The sequence below is a fragment of the Pongo abelii genome, chromosome 15 (genome assembly GCF_028885655.2).
Source record: "Pongo abelii isolate AG06213 chromosome 15, NHGRI_mPonAbe1-v2.0_pri, whole genome shotgun sequence".
In the NCBI taxonomy this organism is placed as follows: domain Eukaryota; kingdom Metazoa; phylum Chordata; class Mammalia; order Primates; family Hominidae; genus Pongo; species Pongo abelii.
The window spans coordinates 38,940,015-38,961,653 of record NC_072000.2 but is presented as its reverse complement, the minus strand read 5'-3'; the positions used below and the strand labels follow the sequence as shown (position 1 = coordinate 38,961,653).

At 40.8% G+C, this 21,639-nt stretch overlaps 1 protein-coding gene across 4 annotated transcripts in view; it reads right to left on the bottom strand.

Annotated features, from left to right (window-relative positions):
• Positions 1-14,849: 14,849 nt before the first annotated feature.
• PSMA6 (proteasome 20S subunit alpha 6) overlaps positions 14,850-21,639 on the bottom strand; it is a 39,197-nt gene continuing 32,407 nt past the window's right edge. For all 4 annotated transcript variants that reach the window (XM_054530028.1, XM_009249019.3, XM_063715560.1 and 1 more), the window contains 4 exons: positions 21,430-21,585; positions 19,281-19,459; positions 17,865-17,959; positions 14,850-15,076 (listed from right to left, as the gene is read on the bottom strand). In XM_054530028.1, the coding sequence (XP_054386003.1) occupies positions 15,019-15,076; positions 17,865-17,959; positions 19,281-19,459; positions 21,430-21,585 (488 nt within the window). In that variant the 3' untranslated portion in view covers positions 14,850-15,018. The remainder of the gene's footprint in view (positions 15,077-17,864; positions 17,960-19,280; positions 19,460-21,429; positions 21,586-21,639) is intronic.

The window sequence follows — 21,639 nt, the reverse complement described above, 5'->3', positions numbered from 1 at the left end:
TGGGAGAGGCCTCTCAATGACAAGGGGCTGCAGCAGGGCCTGGTGGAGCTGCCACAAGCCCTGGAAAGGGGAGCCCCAGGCTGAGGTTGCTGCTAAGAGTTAATTACTGTTAGACATTTGCATTTGTTATCCCCGGTCTGGCTGTTGGAGTAGAGGATGACATCAGCAAAGGCACAGATGACATAAGCCTGAGGCACGAGGTCACCTTCTGAAAATGCATTGGACACCTTAGCACACCAGTAAGCTGCCCACTGACCAAGAGAGCAGCACAGGTGGATGAGCCCCAAATACACTTGACTGTGATCTTGTCACCTGCAGCTGCTGCACACAGTGCTTCCCAAGCAGTGGCAAATGCCAGGCCTGACTGGGGCACACTCTCAAAAGACTCATGCCCACAGCAGTGTCCTGGGAGACTTGGACTTGATAGACCAGGGCTGAGGGCCTGGAACTTTATAGCCTGGAACTTCTGGGCTTAAGCAATTCTCCCACCTCAGCCTCCCAATTAGCTGGGGTTACAGGCATATGCCACCGGGCCCAGCTAATATTTCAATTTTTTTTTTTTGAGACGGAGTCTCACTCTGTTGCCCAGGCTGGAGGGCAGTGGCGTGATCTCGGCTCACCGCAACCTCCGTCTCCCAGATTCAAGCAATTCTCCTGCCTCAGTCTCCCAAGTAGCTGAGACTACAGGCGTACACCACCATGCCTGGCTAATTTTTTTTTTTTGAGACAGAGTCTTGCTCTGTCACCAGGTTGGAGTGCAGTGACGCTGTCTCAGTTCACTGCAACCTTTGCCTCCTGGGTTTAAGTGATTCTCCTGCCTCAGCCTCCCAAGTAGCTGGGATTACAGGTGTATGCCACCATGCCTGGCTAATTTTTTGTATTTTAGTAGAGACGGGGTTTTACCATGTTGGCCAGGCTGGTCTTGATCTCCTGACCTCGTGATCCATCCTCTTTGGCTTTCCAAAGTGCTGGGATTACAGGCATGAGCCACTGTGTCTGTCCATTTTTTGTATTTTTAGTAGAGACGGGGTTTCATTATTTTGGGCAGGCCGGTCTTGAACTCCTGACCTCGTGATCTGCCCACCTCGGCCTCCCAAAGTGCTGGGATTACAGGCATGAAACACCTTGCCTGGCCAACATTTTAATTTTTTGTAGAAACAGGGTCTCCCTGTGTTGCCCAGGCTAGTCTCGAGCTCCTGGGCTCAAATGATCCTCCCGCCTCGGCCTCCCAAAGTGCTGGGATTACAGGCATGAGCCACCGCGCCCATCCAAATTGAGCAGATTATGTGGAGAGTTCACCACCCCACATCAACTTTCCCTATATCAGTATCTTGCATTGGTGTGGCACATTTGTTACAATTCATGAACTAATACTGATACATTATTATTAAAGTCCATATTTTATATTAAGGCTTACTTTTTGTATTGTACATTTCTATGGGGTTTGATAAAGGCAAATGTCATGCATCCACGATTACCGTACCAAACCCAAGTTTCACTGCCCTAAACTGGTGCTTCACCTATTCATCCCTCTCCACTTCCCATTTCTTCCCACCCCACTCTGAACTCCCAGCAACCGGTATCTCTTTTTTTTTTTCTTGAGATGGAGTTTTGCTCTTGTTGCCCAGGCTGGAGTGCAATGGTGCAATCTCGGCTCACTGCATCCTCCGCCTCCCGGGTTCAAGCAATTCTCCTGCCTCAGCCTCCTGAGTAGCTGGGATTACAGGCATGCGCCACTATGTCCAGCTAATTTTTTATTTTTAGTAGAGATGGGGTTTCTCCATGTTGGTAAGGCTGGTCTCAAACTCCCAACCTCAGGTGATCCGCTCGCCTCGGCCTCCCAAAGTGCTGGGATTACAGGTGTGAGCCACCGCGCCTGGCCAACCATTCTCTTTTTACTGTCTCTATAGTTTTTACTTTTCCAGAAAGTCATATAGTTGGATTCATACAGTAAGTAACCTTTTCAGATTGGCTTCTTTCACCTGCAATATGCACTTAAGATTTTTCCATGTCTTTTTGTGGCTTGATAGCTCATTTTATTTTAGTGCCAAATAATATTCCATGGTATAGATGTACAACAGTTTGTTTTCCACTCACCTATTGAAGGACATCTTGCTTGCTTCTGGTTTTTGGCAGTTGTTACTATTATTCTGTTTTGTTTTGTTTTGAGACAAGGTCTCACTCTGTCACCCAGGCTGGAGTGCAGTGATGCGATCTCAGCTCACTGCAACTTCCACCTCCCAGGTTCAAGCGATTCTCCTGCCTCAGCCTCCTGAGTAGCTGGGATTATAGGCATGCACCACCATGCCCGAAAAATTTTTGTATTTTTAGTGGAGATGGGGTTTCACTATGTTGGCCAGGCTAGTCTCGAACTCCTGGCCAGAAGTGATCCACCTGCTTTGGCCTCCCAAAGAGCTGGGATTACAGGCATGAGCCACCTTGCCCAGCCTGTTTTTTTGCAATTATGAAGAAAGCTGCTTTATAAACATTTGTTTGTGAGGTTTTTGTGTGGCTATAAGCTGGATTTTACACTAATACTGTGTTTAGCTTTAAGAACTGCTCAGCTGTCTTCCAGGTGGCTGTACCATTTTGCATTCCCATCAGTTACTGCTGCTCTGCACTCTTGCTAGTAGTATTTGGTACTGTTATTTAAAAACTTTTTTTCTTTTTTGGACTGGTGAGGTGGCTTATGCCTTTAATCCTAGCACTTTGGGAGGCCTAGGCAGGTAGATTACCTGAGGTCAGGAGTTCAAGACCAGCCTAGCCAACATAGTGAAACTCTGTCTCTACTAAAAATACAAAAAATTAGCTGGGTGCAGTGACTCACACCTGTAATCCCAGCTACTCAGGAGGCTGAGGCAGGAGAATTGCTTGAACCTGGGAGGCGGAGGTTGTGGTGAGCTGAGATCCCGCCACTGCACTCCAGCCTGGGAAACAGAGCAAGACTTCATCTCAAAAAAAAAAAAAAAAAAAAAAAAAAAAAATTGGCCATTCCAGTAGATATGTAGTGGCATCTCAGTGTTGTTTTAGTTTGCAATTCCTGATGGCCTATGATGTTTAGCATTTTTTCTTTTGTTTTTGAGACGGAGTCTGGCTCTGTTGCCAGGCTGGAGTGCAGTGGCTCGATCTCGGCTCACTGCAAACTCCACCTCCCAGGTTCAAGTGATTCTAGTGCCTCAGCCTCCCGAGTAGCGGGGATTATAGGCGCATGCCACCACGCCCAGCTAATTTTTGTATTTTTAGTAGAGACAGGGTTTCACCATGTTGGCCAGGATGGTCTCAATCTCTTGACCTCGTGATCTGCCTGCCTCAGCCTCCAGAAGTGCTGGGATACAGGCATGAGCCACCACACCCAGCCAACAAGCATCTTTTCATATACTTAATTTCCATCTGCTTATCTTCTTTGGTGAGGTGTCTGTTTAGATCCTTTGCCAGTTTTTAAATTGGGTTGTTTTCTCATTGTTGAATTTTAGGAATCCTTCGTGTATTTTGGATACCAGTTATCTTATATGTGTTTTGCAAATATTTTATCCCAATCTATAGCTTGTCTTTTTATTCTCTTAATGTTTTTTTCACAGAGCACAAGTTTTTAATTTACTAAAGTCCAATTCATTAATTTTTTTCTTTCATGGATTTTGCTGCTGATGTTGTATCTGAAAACTCATTGCCAAACCCAAGTCACCTACATTTCCTCTCGTATTATTATCTGGAAGTTTCATAATGTGATGTTTTACATTAAGTCTATAATCCACTTTGAGTTAATTTTTGTGAAAAGTGTATGGCCTGTGTCTAGATTCATGTTTTTCCATGTGGCTGTCCAATTGTTACAGCACTATTTATCAAAAATACGATTCTTTCTCCATTGAATTACCATTGCTCCTTTGTCAGAGTTCAGTTGATTATATGTTTGTGGGTCTATTTCTGGGATCTTTATTCTGTTTTATTAATCTATTTGTCTATTCTTTCATCAATACCATGTTGTCTTGATTACTGTTACTTTATATTAAGTATTGATAGTCAGATAGTGTCAGTCTTCCGGGGGGACTTTGTTCTTATTGAGTGTTTTCAGTATCATGTTGGTTATTCTGGGTTTTTGGCATTTCTAGATAAACTTTAGAATCAGTTTGTCAATATCCACAAAATAACTTGCTGAGTTTTGACTGGAATTTGTTGAATCTATAGATCAAGTTGGGAAGAAATAACAACTTGACAATATTGAGTTTTCCTATCTATGAATATGGAGTATCTCTGCATTTATTTAGATCTTTGATTTCTTTCATCAGAATTTTGTAGTTTTTCTCATAAAGATCCTGTGTATATTTTGATATATGCCTAAGTCTTTTATTTTGTTAGTGCTAATGTAAATGGTGTCGTGTTTTTAGTTTCAAATTCAAATTATTCATTGCTGTTATATAGGAAAGCAATTAACTTTTATATATTACCTTTATATCTTGCAACCTTCCTATAAATGCTTAGTAGTTCCAGGAGCTTTTCCCCCCTGCCTTGTTTACATTGTTGATATCTTAGACTTTGTAAACAATCTTATATCCTGATTTCCCCTAATTGTGTCATAAATGTTTTTGATGCCGTTTTATTTGTTTTTTTAGAGACAGGGTTTCACTCTGTCACCCACGCTGAAGTGCAATGGTGTGATTATAGGTCACTGCAGCCTCAACCTCCTGGAGTCATGCTCTCCTCCCACCTCAGCCTCCCAAGTTGCTGAGCCCTCAGGCACACACCACCATGCCTGGTTAATGTTTTGTTTTTTTGTAGAGATGTTGCCCAAGCTTGGTCTCAAACTCCTGGTCTCAAGCGATTCTCCCTGCCTTGGCCTCCCAAAGTGCTGGGATTAGAAGTGTGAGCCACCACACCCAGACTCAGTATCATTTTATTCTTTTAAAACATTTTTGGTGGTGGGGCACAGTGGCTCACGCCTGTAATCCCAGCACTTTGGGAGGCTGAGGTGGGCGGATCACCTCAGGTCGGGAGCTCGAGACCAGCCTGACCAACATGGAGAAACCCCATCTCTACTGAAAATACAAAATTAGCCGGGCATGGTGGCGCATGCCTGTAATCCCAGCTGCTCGGGAGGCTGAGGCAGGAGAATCACTTGAATCCAGGAGGCAGAGGTTGTGGTGAGCTGAGATCGCGCCATTGCACTCCAGCCTGGGCAACAAGAGCAAAACTCTGTCTCAAAAAAAAAAAAATTGGCCGGGCACGGTGGCTCACGCCTGTAATCCCAGCACTTTGGGAGGCAGAGGCGGGTGGATCACGAGGTCAGGAGATCGAGACCATCCTGGCTAACACAGTGAAACCCCGTCTCTACTAAAAATACAAAAAATTAGCCGGGCGTGGTGGCGGGCGCCTGTAATCCCAGCTACTCGGGAGGCTGAGGCAGGAGAATGGCCTGAACCCAGGAGGCAGGGCTTGCAGTGAGCCGAGATTGTGCCACTGCACTCCAGCCTGGGCGACAGAGCGAGACTCCATCTCAAAAAAAAAAAAAAAAAAAAAAAAATCAATTTTGGCAGCAAAATATTTTATTGAACTATAATTTCTTAATCAGTTTCCTTTTGCTGTATATCTGGGATATTTTCAATTTCTTCATACATGTTTCTTATTTTAAATATGGAAAATGCAGAAGAATATAAGGGAAAAAATGCCCTTGTAATTTCACCAGAATAACCACTGTTGCCATTCGATTGTCTTCCTTCTACTGTTTCCCTCATGCCAGTGGGTTCTCCTTTCTTGTCAAATAGACTTATTTGAATATCTGATAAAAGCTATGGGCTTCTCCCAGGAAATTAGGACATGCACCAAATTTTGCATACAGCTTCAGAGTTCTAGGGACATCTATAGCCCATCCCAGAAATGCCCCCCAAGAAGAAGCTGGGACATTGATCCATCAGCTCCAGTTGGCATTATTTACCCCAAAGTTTCAGGCTGTATTAGGCTTGCACAGCCTAAGCAGGTTTTCCTGATTTCAGAGAAAGCCTTGAGGCAGGGAAGCAGAGAACTGCACAAAGTACTTTCTGGGTGGGATGCCGTTGGCAGGAGTCAGGACTATCCACCATGGTATGGCAGAAATGAGGAAGGCAGAGTACCAAAATGTCTGCTGCAGGGATCACACTGCATATTTTAGCCCATTTTTTTTTTTAACATAATATTACATTGTAAATGTTTTCCATATCATTAAATATTCTTCAAAACAGAGGTTTTAGTGGCTGCATAATATTCCACAGTATTGAATGCAATGGAATTTATCATTGTATATAAAATTATATTGTTGTATATAAAAATTACTCTGACACAATTCCTCACCTCTAATTACTTCTCTTAGACACATTCTTACAAATGGGTAACTTTTCTTTCTTTCTTTCTTTTTTTTTTGGTTCTTGATGCATATTTCCACATTGCCCTCCAGAAAGATGTTTGTTCTTCCACCAGCAAAAGGAGTAGCTAACTTTTTTTTTTTTTGAGGTGGAGTCTTGCTCTGGCACAGGCTGGAGTGCAATAGTGCAATCTCAGCTCACTGCAAACTCCGCCTCCCGGGTTCAAGTAATTCTCCTGCCTCAGCCTCCTGAGTAGCTGGGACTACAGGCACATGCCACCACACCCAGCTATTTTGTATTTTTTAGTAGAGATGGGGATTTCACCATATTGGCCAGGCTGGTCTTGAACTCCTGATCTCGTGATCTGCTCGCCTTGACCTCCCAAAGTGCTGGGATTATAAGCATGAGCCACCGAGCATGGCCTGGAGTAGCTAACTTTTAATGTACTTCATCAGTCCTTCATACAACAAATACTTATGAAACACTTGCAATATGCCAAGTATATTATGTGCTATTAATGTAAAAGTTTTAGTAATTTGATAGAAAATATGTTATCTTGTAATTTTCATTTTAAAATTATTGAGTTTTTTTTAGGTTTAGACTAGAAAATTTTCATGACTTGTCTGTTGTTGGTATATTTTTCTATTTATGTGTTAATATTTTCTCCTATTTGAACTTTGTTTATGGGGTCTTATTGTTAACAAAATTTTACATTTTTAAGTAGTGAAATATACAGATGTTTTCCCTTCATGATTTTTATCCATTGTTATTTTATTTTTTATCATTTATTTATTTATTTATTTTTTGAGACAGAGTTTCACTGTTGTCACCCAGACTGGAGTGCAATGGTGCGATCTTGGCTCACTGCAACCTCTTCCTTCCAGATTCAAGCGATTCTCCTCCCTCAGCCTTTTGAGTAGCTGGGATTACAGGTGTCCACCATAAGGCCTGGTTAATTTTTTGTATTTTTAGTGGAGACGAGGTTTCAAGGCTGGTCTCAAACTCCTGTTCTCAGCTGATTTGCCCACCTCGGCCTCCCAAAGTGCATTGTTGTTCTTTAGAAAGTGGATCACCATGTGGAGATCTGTTTTTCAACTAAACTATTTTATTTTCCATCTTTTTCCTTCTTCTAGCTCTCTCTTTTTAAATATATATATTTTTAATTACCTTGTGAAGCCTCTTAGATTTTATTTTGATGTAAGATGTAAGACGAGGAATATTTTTTCCTATGTAGTTATTTTCTCCCTAGAATTATTTTCCCATTGATACGTGGTGCTAATTTTATCATATATTAAATTCTTATATATGCTAAGGTCTGTTGCTTGGCAATTCTAAGTTTTAAAAACACATTTTTTTTTCAGTCTTTTTGACTAGAATGACTTTAAGTCTACACATTAGTTTGGAAAAGAACTGACTTTACATAGTCAGCACTTCCATCGAGCAGCAGGAGGTCTCGCAGTCAAGTTTTTTACTTTCCTTCACATGGGTCAATATTTCCAGTTAGAACGATTCCTATTTATATTTTTGTTGCTATTGTGCCATACTTACATAATTTTCTAAACATTTATTCCTGGTATATAGGAAAGGTATTTACTTTTTAGACATTTTTGGGATGGTTGGGAAAGGGACAAGCTGAGAAAAAGTGATTGTAGATTTCATCTAACGTCCTGACAAAGATGCATCTTGAAGTCAGACTATTGTGTGTTCTAGTCCTGTCATTGACACATCGTAGTTGTGTGATCCTGGCCAAATTACTTAACTTGGACTCAGTTTTTGTTTTTGTTTGTTTTTACCCGCAACAGTGGAATAATAATAGTATAGGTCTATTATTCTTTATCCAAAAGGCATGGGGCCAGGTTCTTTTCTTTCTTTCTTTTTTTTTTTTTTTTAAACAGAATCTCACTCTGTGGCCCAGGCTGGAGTGCAGTGGTGCAATCTTGGCTCACTGCAACCTCTGCCTCCCAGGTTCAAGCGATTCTTGTGCCTCAGCCTCCCGAGTACCTGGGACTACAGGCGTGCACCACCATGCCTAATTTCTTTTTGTATTTTTAATAGAGACGGGATTTTGCTATGTTACCCAAGCTGGTCTCGAACTCCTAAGCTCAGGCAATCTGCCCACCTCGGCCTCCCCAGCGAGGATTATAAGCGTGAGCCACCACGCCTGGCACAGATGCATTCAGAATATAATGTATTTTGGATTTTAGAGTGGTAGATGTCTAAACCATATATTCCATAACTCTACCACTGGAGTGTGGGGCAGCACCCTATAATTAAGCACATTCATATTTCTGCAGAAATAAAGTGAGATATAAAAAGCCAGTTGAGTTTTAAGAACTTTCTGAATTTTGGAACTGTAGACAAGCAAATTATAAATGTTCAACTTAAACCAGTTTAAAGGATATTGTATTTAAAACAGGGCCTGTCCCAATAAAGACTAATACTTTATTAGGTCATTTTCTTATTTTTTTAGGTAAATAATCTAAATAGTAGATTATAATTCTATCTCCATTCCAATACCTCTTAATTTCATTTTTTATTGTATCAGCTGGATTTTCCAGAATGTAAAATAAATGGAGTTAGAAGCCATCTTGGAGCCAGGTATGGTGGCTGTAATCCCGCCTGTAATTCCAACATTTTGGGAAGCTGAGACAGGAGTATGGCTTGAGCCCAGGAGTTGGAGACCAGTCTGGGCAACATGGCGAGACTCTGCCTCTACAAAAATAAAACAGGCTTGGCATGGTGGCTCACGCCTGTAATCCCAGAACTTTGGGAGGCCGAGGCAGGTGGATCACGAGGTCAGGAGTTGCAGACCAGCCTGACCAACATGGTGAAACCTCGTCTCTATTAAAAATACAAAAATTAGCTGGGCGTGGTGGCACGCACCTGTAATCTCAGCTACTCAGGAGGCTGAGGCAAGAGAATCACTTGAACCTGGGAGCAGAGGTTGCAGTGAGCTGAGATCGTGCCACTCCACTCCAACCTGGGTGACAGAAGGAGACTCTGTCTCAAAAAATAAAAATAAATAAAAATTAAAAAATTTAAACTCATTCACCATTATGATGTTAATTAGCTTAGCTATCATTTTAGATTTTTGTTTGTTTTTTTGAGACAGATGTCTCATTCTGTCCCCCAGACTGGAGTGCAGTGGCGTGACCACAGCTTACTATAGCCTTGACCTCTTGGGCTCAAATGATCCTCTCACCTCAGCCTCCTGAGTAGCTAGACTACGGGTGTGTGCCCCTACGTGAAGATCCTTAATGTAATAATTTGGTTGTGTCACAAATCTGGATCTTGGATTTGGAGGCTAGTGAGGGAGCTAAGTACCTGGTTTGTTGCTGACTCGTAACCTAAATGGTACAGTAACTGCTTATGAAAAATGAGGTATCAAGAGAAGGAAAGCCTCATGTCTACCCAAATAGCTTCACGTTCATGAATGTCTGGACATATCCTCTGAGTGTCAGAATTATTATATTTCTCATATTTAAAAAATCGTATTTTTTTTGAGACAGTCTAGCTCTGTTGCCCAGGCTGAAGTGCAGTGGCGAGATCTCGGCTCACTGCAACCTCTGCCTCCCGGGTTCAAGCGATTCTCCTGCCTCAGCCTCCTAAGTAGCTGGGACTACAGGTGTGCGCCCCCACGCCCAGCTGATTTTTGTATTTTTTAGTAGAGATGGGGTTTTACCAAGTTGGCCAGGCTGGTCTTGAGCTTCTGACCTCAAGTGATCCACCCCCCTTGGCGTCCCAGTGCCAGGATTACAGGCATAAGCCACCGTGCTTGGCCTCATATCTGTATTCTTGTATTTATTGATTGATTTTTAGATGGAGTCTCACTCTCTTGCCCAGGCTGGAGTGCAGTGGTGTGATCTCAGCTCACTGCAACCTTGGCCTCCCGGGTTCAAGTCATTCTCCTGCCGCAACCTCCTGAGTAGCTGGAATTACAGGTACGTGCCACCACATCTGGCTAATTTTTGTATTTTTGTAGATACTGGGTTTCGCCATGTTGGCCAGGCTGGTCTTGAACTCCTGACCTGAATTGATCCGCCTGCCTGGGCCTCCCAAAGTGCTGGGATTACAGGCGTGAGCCACTGTGCCTGGTATGTATATTTCTTACTAATCAAAATGTTCTTTGGGTAAAGATATTTAAAGATTTCAGGCATTTTCTTGGCATTTTGTATAACATTTCTGCATTAACCCTTTGTTATCCATTCCAGGTAGTTTGTTTAGAAAACAAAACAAGAAACAGATTGATTGAGACGGAGTTTCACTCTTGTTGCCCAGGCTGGAGTGCAATGGCATGATCTTGGCTCACTGCAACCTCCACCTCCCGGGTTCAAGCGATTCTCCTGCCTCAGCCTCCTGAGTAGCTGGGATTACAGGCATGTGCCACCATGCCTGGCTAATTTTTTTTATTTTTAGTATAGACAGGGTTTCTCCATGTTGGTCAGGCTGTTCTTGAACTCCTGATCTCAGGTGATCTGCCTGCCTCAGCCTCCCAAAGTGCTGGGATTACAGGCATGAGCCACCACGCCCAGCCAGAATTAAGAGTATTTAATGTCCACCCTTTTATTTTCGTTATTAGAGAAAGGGTCTTGCTTTGCCACCCAGCCTGGAGTACAGTGTTGTGATCATAGTTTACTACAGCCTTGAATTCCTGGGCTCAAGTGACCCTCCCACTTAAGCCTCCCAAGTAGGTAGGACTCCAGGTGTGTGTGCACCACCACACTTAACCTAATTTTAAATTTTTCTGTAGAGACAAAATCTTGCCACGCTGGTCTTGGGCTCCCAGTGTACTGGGGACTATAGGCATGAGCTACTGTACCCAGCCTAATGTTCACCTATTTAAAATGATCTTTTCCATTTCTTCTCATTCTTTTAATTAAGCATAAACAACCAATATTTAAAACTATTCTATATTTAATCCTAATTCATCTAGATTTTGCCTTATAATGTAAAAACTTACTTTCTAGCAAATTACAGAATTTTAGTTTTTCATCTCTGAAAAGGAGCCTCTAACAGTAAAACTGAATTAGTTGCTAGTCTCTCATCCAGTGATTCTAGGAGGGTGAAATCAGTCAAGGCTCTAAGGGTGTGGAAATTCAGCTTGTCTTTAGAGGATTAGCCCTTTTACATCGACCCCACTTTTGAAACGATGGCAGCACTTTCATAGAGCCTAGTGGATTAGGATGGGTAATCCTAGAACAATAACCTGGAAGAACAAGGAAGAACCCTGCTTCCTTGTTAGGAAACTTTACTATTCCTGACAGCTCTGAAGAGGATGTGGTTGGCGAAGTTTCCTGCTTCTACTGGTCATATGTTTATGTGGCCTCCCCTTGTGTGGGCCTGGTGGCTGCAGAAACAGGGGCAACTCTGACTTCAGGGATTGGCATGACACCAGCAGCCACACTCACCTGCATGAGGTCAACAGCACCAGACTTGCTCTGTGCAAAAAAGGACACAAAATGTATTACCCTTAGACTTTCCAAGATTTTTTAATCATCTCTAATTAGTGGTTCAGGTCACCAGTCTGGGGACTTTAAAAAATCCTGTACATTAAAAAAAACATAGGCTACAGCTGGGTGCGGTGGCTTATAGCTGTAATCCCAGCACTTTGGAAGGCCGAGGCAGGTGGATTATGAGGTCAGGAGTTCGAGACCAGCCTGGCCAACATGGTGAAACCCCGTCTCTACTAAAAATACAAAATAATAATAATAATAATAATAATAATTAGCCAGGCATGGTGCCAGGTGCCTGTAATCCCAGCTGCTCAGGAGGCTAAGGCAGTAGAGTCGCTTGATCCCGGGAGGTGGAAGTTGCAGTGAGCCGAGATCACGCCACTGCACTCTAGCCTGGGCGATAGAACAAGACTCTGTCTCAAAAAAAAAAAAAAAAAAAAAAAGTTACCATGAATATACAGTTTGTTCTTTCTTCCTGAACATTGTGATGCTGGGTCTCTAAACTTTAATATAAACCAATTCCTTAATGTTATCTTCAAATACTTATTATTAAGGAGGCACAGAAACTACACACATTCTATGACTTTTCTAGCCCTGTTTCCTGAAGGTAACTAAAATTTCTACCCTTGAAAATACTGGTTCTGAGTATAAATGCTTTTCTCAAAACTATGAAAGATCATACTAATCCTTTTATTATAGTTAAAACATTCAATGGGACTTGGAGTCCACATTCAGTAATATCTTGTTTGAATGAGAAATTGTAAAATAAAGGCCTTTCCTCACATGCCAACTTACGGTTAGGGTGGATTTCTTTTTGGAGACCGGGTCTTACTCTGTCACCCAAGCTTAAGTGCAGTGGCACAATCATAACTCACTGCAGCATCAAACTCCTGGACACAAGTGATCCTCTTGCCTTAGCCTCCTGAGTAGCTGGGACTACAGGTGCAGGCTACCATGCCCAGCTAATTAAAAATTTTTTGTAGAGACGAGGTCTTGCTATGTTGTCCAGGCTCATCACAAACTCCTGGCCTCAAGCAATCCTCCCACTTCAGCCTCCCAAAGTGCTGGGATTATAGGTGTGAGCCACAGCGCCCAGCCAGAGTGGGTTTCAAAACCAAAGTTGTAGTTCATTATTTAATTATACCATATAGCTACAGTTTACATTTCTGGCTTTTTTTTTTTTTTTTTTTTTAGATGGCATTTCTCTCTGTCCCCCAGGCTGGAATGCAGTGGTACAATCTCTGCTTACTGCAACCTCTATCCCCTGAGCTCAAGCAATTCTCCCTCCTCAGTGTCCTAAGTAGCTGGGACCACAGATGTGCATGCTAAGTTTTTATATTTTTTGTAGAGACAGGGTTTCACCATGTTGCCCAGGCTGGTCTTGAACTACTGAGCTCAAGTGATCTGCCCGGCTAGGCCTCCCAAAGTGTTGGGGTTACAGGTGTGAGCCAGCACGCCTGGTGCTGGCTATGAAATGTCTTAAGCCAGGTAAACTTGTACCAGTGTCAACAAAATGACTAAAGCTACAATGTGAAGATGGTGAATATCTGTCTGCATATACCAAAGGCTTAATACTTAAAACTGAAGGTAAACCACAATTGAGATACCACCTCACTCATTAGAATGACTATTATCAAAAAGACAAAACATAACCAGTGTTGAGGATGCAGAGAAAAGGGAACCCTTACAATTAAGGGAAATGTACATGAGTACAGCCATTATGGAAAACAGTATGAATGTTCCTCAAAAAATTAAACAGAATTACTCTATGACTCAACAACTGCACTCCTTGGTATGTATTCAAAGGAAGTGAAATCCGTATGTTGAAGAGAGATCTGCATCCCATGTTTATTGCAGGACTATACATAATAGCCAAGATATAACTGACTTTAGCATTCAAAGTGAATGAATGGATAAAGAAAATGTGATATATATACACAAAGGAATACTATTCAGCTATTAAAAAGAATGAAATCCTGTTATTTATAACACGAATGAACCTAGAGGACAATACATTAAGTGAAAATAAGCCAGATACAGAAAGACAAATGCCACATTTTCACTTATATGCCAAATCTAAAAACATTGATCTATAAGTAGTGAATAGAACAGTGGTTACCAGGGACTGGAGGTGGTAGTGGGAGGGATGGGGAGAAGGTGGTGAACAGCTAAAAAGTTACAATTAGACAGGAGGGGCCCAGTGCAGTGACTTATACCTGTAATCCCAGCACTTTGGGAGCCTGAGACAGGATTGTTCGAGGCCAGGAGTTTAAGACCAGCCTGGGTGACATAGGGAGACCCCTACGTCAATTTTTTAAAAGACAAAAAATTAGCCAGGCCTGGTGATGCATGTCTGTAGTCCTAGCTACTTGGGAGGCTAAGGTGGGAGGACTGCTTAACCCCAGGTATTTGAGGTTGCAGTGAGCTATGAGCACGCCTGCCACTGCACTCCAGCCTGGGTGAGATCAAGTACCTGTCTCAAAAAAAAGAAAAAAGGAGTAAGATTTGGTACCCTATTGCACAGCAGAGTGACTACAGTCAACAGTAAGGTACTGTGGACCCAGGCACTGTGGCTCATGCCTGTAACCCCAGCATGTTGGGAGACTGAGGCAGAAGGATCGTTTAATGCTAGCCAGGAGTCTGAGACCAGCCCACGCAACATAGTAAGACCCTGACTCTACAAAAAAATAATAAAATTAGCTGGGTACAATGGTGTACACCTGTAGTACCAGCTACTAAGGAGGCTGAGGAGAGAGGATTACTTAACGAGGGAGTTCAAGGCTGCAGTGAGCCATGATCACGGCACTGCACTGTAGCTTGGGCAATAGAGCAAGATCTTGTTTTAAAAAACAAAAAACGAATAAGGTATTGTGTACCTCAAAATAGCTAGAGGAGAGGATTTTAAATGTTCTCACCACAAAGAGTGTTTCAGGTGATGGATACGCTAATCACCCTAATTTGATCATTATAATGTATACATGTATCGAAACATCACATTGCACCCCATAAATATGTACATTAGGTGTCAAAAATAAATTTTAAAATAGGAGGTGAAAACAGGATGCAATTATTTTCCAAAAGCCTTATTTTTATTTATATAGAGTCCTAACCACTTCGGTGGTAGGAGGAGTGGGAGAGGCTCCTTTTTCAATCCAGGGACCTCCATAATGTTGGTTTGTTGTTACGAAACACACAGGTAAGTGGCATCACGGATCTGGTAAACTAACAACAATGTTTTAGTCTCTCTCTGCTAGAGCAACAAGGTGAGCATCAATCTCTGCTTCTGTAAGAATCCTAGAAGGCAAAAGGGGGAAAAAAACAACTATTTAAAAAAAATCTTTCAAACACACATAAAAGTGGGATAGTATAATAAACTCCCATATACCTATCAACCTACTTCAACAATTATCAATTTATAAACCAATCTTTAAAAAATCTATACACACACTTATCTTCCCTCAGATTATTTTGAAGGAATTCCCAGATATTATATCACCTTCACCTATACACAAAAATGTTTACTTCTTTGACATCAGATTTAGAATTGTATCTTGAAAATAAAATTCTTTAGTTGCAGCTAAGATAGAAAATATTTCAATTGAATAACATAATAAAGCTAAACTATAAAGTATTCTATTTAGCTTCTATGTCAAAATGCATTTATTTTATTTATTTATTTTTTTTTGAGACGGAGTCTCACTCTGTCACCCAGGCTGGAGTGCAGTGGCATGATCTCGGCTCACTGCAAGCTCTGCCTCCCAGGTTCAAGCGATTCTTCTGCCTCAGCCTCCCGAGTAGCTGGGACTACAGGCATGTGCCACTATGCCCAGTTAATTTTTGTATTTTTAGTAGAGATGGGGTTTTACCATATTGGCCAGGCTGGTCTGGAACTCCTGACCTCGTGACCCGCCTGCCTCGGCCTCCCAAAGTGCTGGGATTACAGGCGTGAGCCACCTTGCCCAGCCGTCAAAATACATTTATATGTAGTATAACTCAAATTTATGTCAGCTCAAAGATAAAAATTCATGAAGAAATTTTAAGCATATTAAAGTGTTCAGATTCAGAAGTTCATGAAAATAAAGTTATAATTCTATGAATAGTCTACCAGCCAGAGAGTGCTCCATGTTGAACATATATTTCCTTTCTTTTTTTGAGATGGAGTCTGACCCTGTCGCCCAGGCTGGAGTGCAGTGGCACAATCTTGGCTCACTGCAACCTCTGCCTCCCGGGCTCAAGCAATTCTCCTGCCTCGGCCTCCCAAGTAGCTGGGATTACAGGCGTCCACTATCACACCTGGCTAATTTTTGTATTTTTAGTAGAGACAGGGTTTCACCATGTTGGCCAGGCTGGTCTCAAACTCCTGACCTCAAGTGATCTGCCCACCTTGGCCTCCCAAAGTGCTGGGATTACAGGTGTGAGCCACCATGTGAGGCCCTGAACATGTATTTTCTAAATGATGTTTGCCTCGAAAGGAAGCCATTGTTTGGCAACCTTGTTAATGTGACCTATTACTACTAGACTTCTAAAAAGCGAAATTTGTCAAAAGGATGTTTTTTAGTGCAACTGAAGGCAATATCAAGCAGTTTAAATAGTTGTTGATGCTTATGCTATGTATTGTAATTATTTACATATATTTACTATCACAGAATTTATAAATGATACAAAGTTTTTTGAAGGTAAGATTTTTGGTTCCTTACCAATTTTAAAAATAACAGATACAAATACAATTTTAAAGGTGGCAGGAAGGATTCCAAACAGAAAAGAAAACAAGAACTAATTGTAGGTTCCTTACAGAGATTTTAAAATTATTCTTGCTGAAATTTTTACTGCAAAAAAAAAAAAAAAAAAAAGGCACCTTTTTCAAAAGCAACTTGATCACCACCCCAACCCCTCACCCCTACCCCAACCTAAGTTACAAGACTTCTTCCTATGGGAAAAAAAGCTAGGATAGATTCAGTTCTGGTGTTGTCAGCTGTTTTTTTTAACAGATGGGGTCTCACTATGTTACCCAGGCTAGAGTGCAGTGGCTATTCACAGGCACTATCATTGTGCACTACAGCTTTCAACTCCAAGGCTCAAGCCATCCTCTTGCCTCAGCCTCCTGAGGAGCTGAGACTACAGATGCATGCCACAGCACCCAGCTCCTGTTTTTTTTTTTTTTTTTTTAAAGTCCTATGAATTTTTCTAAATCTGTCATATTTATATGACTTATCTGTGGGCAACCAAAAGAACAAATTAGGAAAAAACAAACGTAAAACCTCTTCAAGGTCTAGTTAAGCTTAGTTTACCACTCTCGTACCCCACACCACAACCAAGACCATGTGTCTTTATGGTTGTGATCTAAGAATAGATACACATAATAGTTAAAATGCCTCCCAGTAGTTCCTTGTATCTGTGGATTTAACTGCAGTATTTTCATTAAATATAAGAGCATCCTGGTCCATGGTATATCAACTGCCTCACAGGGCTCCTGGGAGGATTAAATGAGCTGATTATATGAAGCACTCAGTATGGATTTGAATCATGGAAGCTATAAGGCTGATGTGTGGGAGTTAGTTACTTAGTGAGTAAGAATACACACACACACACATCCAGCAACTGCAAGTCAATTAGCTGTATTCAAAATTTGGGCTTTCCAAAGATCTCTAGATAAGGGTCTGACATATATCAGTAGCTCATATTGCTCCTCAAAGTTCTACTTAAATAACCACTAAATAACCAAAGTTCTATCTGAAAAACTTGCAAACTACTACTTTGGGAATTGAATTTGTATTGGCCTTAAACTAAAAAAAAGAAAACACTTATGCTAACTTTTTTCCTTACATAAGGAAGGTAACTTTATGTCATCTCTGGTGTTAGATATAAAACCACTCTGAAATAAGGAGAAAAGCTTTCATATCTGACTCTTAAATAGAGTCCAAAGTTTTAAAAACAGATTTCAGGTGCTGGGGAAAAAAACAAACACACAAACAAAAACTATAATGACAGTTAAAGAAAAAAGATTTCCCCCACAAGTTATAGGACACATGGACTCACATGCCTCCACCTTTCTAGTCTGCATGTGGCCCACAATATCACTCACCTGAATTTAGGATTTTCAACTGTCACTACTCCAACTTCTATTTCTGAAGGTTTGAAATCAATTGATAGAACAGTAGACAGGCATGTAATTGCAGTCTGAAAAAAAGTATTTAATGTTAAAATATAGTATGTTTTAGAGATTCCAAGGTTTCTCATTCCTAGCTTATTCAAATCATGAGTCAATCAGGAGCTCCATGTTTCAATGAAGTAGTTCAATGTTACTAACAGACTGCTTAACTCTAATGTATTGCCTCCCAATGATGAGTAATTTTTTTCTACCAAGTCAAATAATAAAGGGGTCCATTAATTAAAATAGGATGATTTATACAAAAAGGTTTATTGGCTTCATGACCCAGGCACTACACTTACTTAGCACTTGGGGTGAAATGGGAAAAGGATAAAGATGAATGATACTCTCTGCATCTTCAAGGAATTTACAGTAAAAACGATTTAAGAATGTTTTAAGTGTTTTTTTTGTTTGTTTGTTTTGTTTTTGTTTTTGTTTTTTGAGACAGAGTCTCACTCTGTCGCCCAGTCTGGAGTGCAGTGGCGCCAGCTTGGCTCACTACAACCTCAGGCTCGTGGATTGAAGCGAGTCTCCTGCCTCAGTCTCCTGAGTAGCTGGAATTACAGGTGCCTGCCACCATGCCTGGCTAATTTTTCTATTTTTTGTAGAGACAGGGTTTCACCATGTTGGCCAGGATGGTCTCAAACTCCTGACCTCAGGTGATCTGTCTGCCTCCCAAGTGCTAGGATTACAGGTGTGAGCCACCATGCCCGGCCTTAAGTGTTTTTATACCGGATGTGGTTATTTATGTAATTAATTATGAATCGCAATAAAATAAACCTTTAAGAAATATTTAGACAGGGCCCAGTACTTCCTGAACATGAACTAGCTTTTTATCTCCTTTAAGCATACTTCCAAACCAAACATAAAAGCATTAGATGGTAATTTTTTTTTGGTCATTTATCAGAAGCACGTTGTTAGCATCTTCAGAATGGCTTTAATTCCAGACTTACACCCAAAATCTACTAAAATTTTTGTTTTTAATTTCTTGGCAGTAAATAGGACTGGCCTCGAACACCTGGACTCAAGCAGTCCTCCAGCTTCAGCCTCCCAAGTAGCTGGGACTACAGGTGTGTGCCACCATGCCCAGCTGGTTCCTATTTTTATTTATATTTTCCTATTATATGTGTTTTGTTGAAAGTCACCTCAAATACATTATGAAATAAGGAATTAAGTGAATAAAAGCAACCCAAATTTTCCTATGTCAGCTGTATGATATCAATTTCATTATTAAGTTGACAAACTTGAATCCTGGGATGTAATTCAGGAATAACTTTGTATAGAAATTATACAAAGATCCTCACTGTTCTATACAGCATAAAAAAAGTCAGCTCCTTTTGATTGACTTACTTCCACTGTCTGTTCAAATGTCCAATCAAATTTCTTCTTCACTTTTTTTTCAAGGAAGCTGGTTGACTCAGTTTGTTTAACTCCTGCTGCAGTGGCTTTAAACCCACAGTAGTAACCTGCAGGATCACACTTATATACCTGAGGGCCTTGCTCTTCATCTATACCAATTAAAATCATACCTAAAAAGAGAAGAGACCCTAATTAAGTATGTTTTAGCTTTATACAATGACATCCCCTTTCTTGGTGGTGTCATATAGCTGCTGCTAATCATTACTTTGGCCATCAATTTTAGGATATGTATTTTCCTTTAAGAAAACTGATAAAATACAGGTTATCACCACAGGTAAATTAGGTAACAGATAAATTCCCATTTCACAAAAGGATTTGTCACAGATTAAAAAAAATAGTTTGAATAATTACAAATACAATTTAAAAATAGTGTTTCCAATCCTTGCTGTTATCCAAGCATGTTTATTTGAACCCTAATCCTTCAAGATGTTGCCTGGTCAAATAAACTTCAAAAACACTTTTTTTTTTTTTTTTTGAGACAGTCTTGCTCTGTTGCCCAGGCTGGAGTGCAGTGGCACGCTCTCGGCTCACTGCAAGCTCCGCCTCCTGGGTTCACGCCATTCTCCTGCCTCAGCCTCCTGAGTAGCTGGGACTACAGGCGCCCGCCACCACGCCCAGCTAATTTTTTGTATTTTTAGTAGAGACAGCATTTCACCGTGTTAGCCAGCATTGGTCTTGATCTCCTGACCTTATGATCCACCGGCCTCATCCTCCCAAAGTGCTGGGATTACAGGCGTGAGCCACTGCACCTGGCCAACCTTTTTTTTTTTTTTTTTTAAGAGATGAGGTCTCGCTGTTGCCCAGGGTGGTCTTGAACTCCTGGGTTCAAGTGATCCTCCTGCCTCGGCCTTCCAAAGTGCTGGGATTACAAGTGTGCACCACTGTGCCTGGCCCAAAAACACTTTCATATACCTTTTCTGGAAACAGATAATAAATAATAGCATATTAAATGCTGTGAAATATTCTGTTGTAGATTGACCTATTTAACTTTAACTCAGTAGTTCTTCGGTTTGTTTGACCAAGAAATACTTTTTTTTTTAATAGAAATACCTATTAAGGTTCCAGGGAACAGTGTATGGGACACACTTTGGGAATGCTGGCACAAACTGAAATACACTTACAGGCTACCTGCTCACCTTTACACTGCCCATCTTCATTACTGTTGGTATATACTCCTCTAGTAAGTCACAGAAACCAAGCTCTAAATTCTATACATGTAACTTTGTTACTACAATTCTAATGTTACCATATTATAGGAATACAATTAAAATAAACACCATCATTAAATTTCTTTCTACTCAGTAGAACAGGTAACAAAGTACTTAATGGTTTAACTGCTTTCTTATATTTGATATATACAAAATATAAGGGCAACACAAAAAGGTACCCACTTACTGCTTGGGGAAACAACAAATACTTCTTTCCTTCAAGGTCTCGCAAGATGAATATGATTTAAGTAATTTTTAAGTGAGAAGTCAAGAGGGTCAGATGCTAAACAGAAATCATTACACTGACTGCTTTAATGCTCATAAATGAATGACACAACGTCAGAAACAAACATGCACTGAATTTTTCAGGCTAATTTATTACATCACATCTAAAAATCAGTAAATCTCATCCCTCTCCCAATACAATTTTACTTGTTTTCAAAAATAGAAATTTATTCTAAAAATGTGAATCACACACCTGTGTGTGACCCTAATTCTTTAGGGTGGTCAAAACAAATAGCTACATTATTAAGATGCCTGATGTAGGTATTTCTATGGAATTAGTAATCTGGAATTGCAGTAGAACCTCATCACAACATCCTAATAATGAGGACTTGCATCTTTCAAATCACATACTCCAAATGGAAATATTTTGATAAAAAGTCTAACAGCATCTAAAGCTTAAAGATAATGCCCGACATACTGTTGTGAAACCTATCCTTTAGTTCTGATTTATTATAAAGATTTTCCCACTTTATGTATTTTCCAAACCACATGTTCAGAACTCAAGTGTTATTTAAATAATTCTGTATACATGTTCTGTAAAAAGTTTCAATTCATCAATTATTTGGGAGACCTCTTAGCATACTTACAACAACCAAGAGGCCTCATTTCAGCATTCTGTGTGTAGACCTGAGAAATATCGGCAATTCTTTTACACAGCATGTCCACAGGAATCTCATAGCCATACTTGTATTTCCAGTTAGCTGCCTCATAGCGTGCCCTCTGTACCTGGGATCTGCTGTCAGCTTATAGCATAAAAAACAAAGATTTACCTGGTTAGAAGGAAAGAACAAACCTGA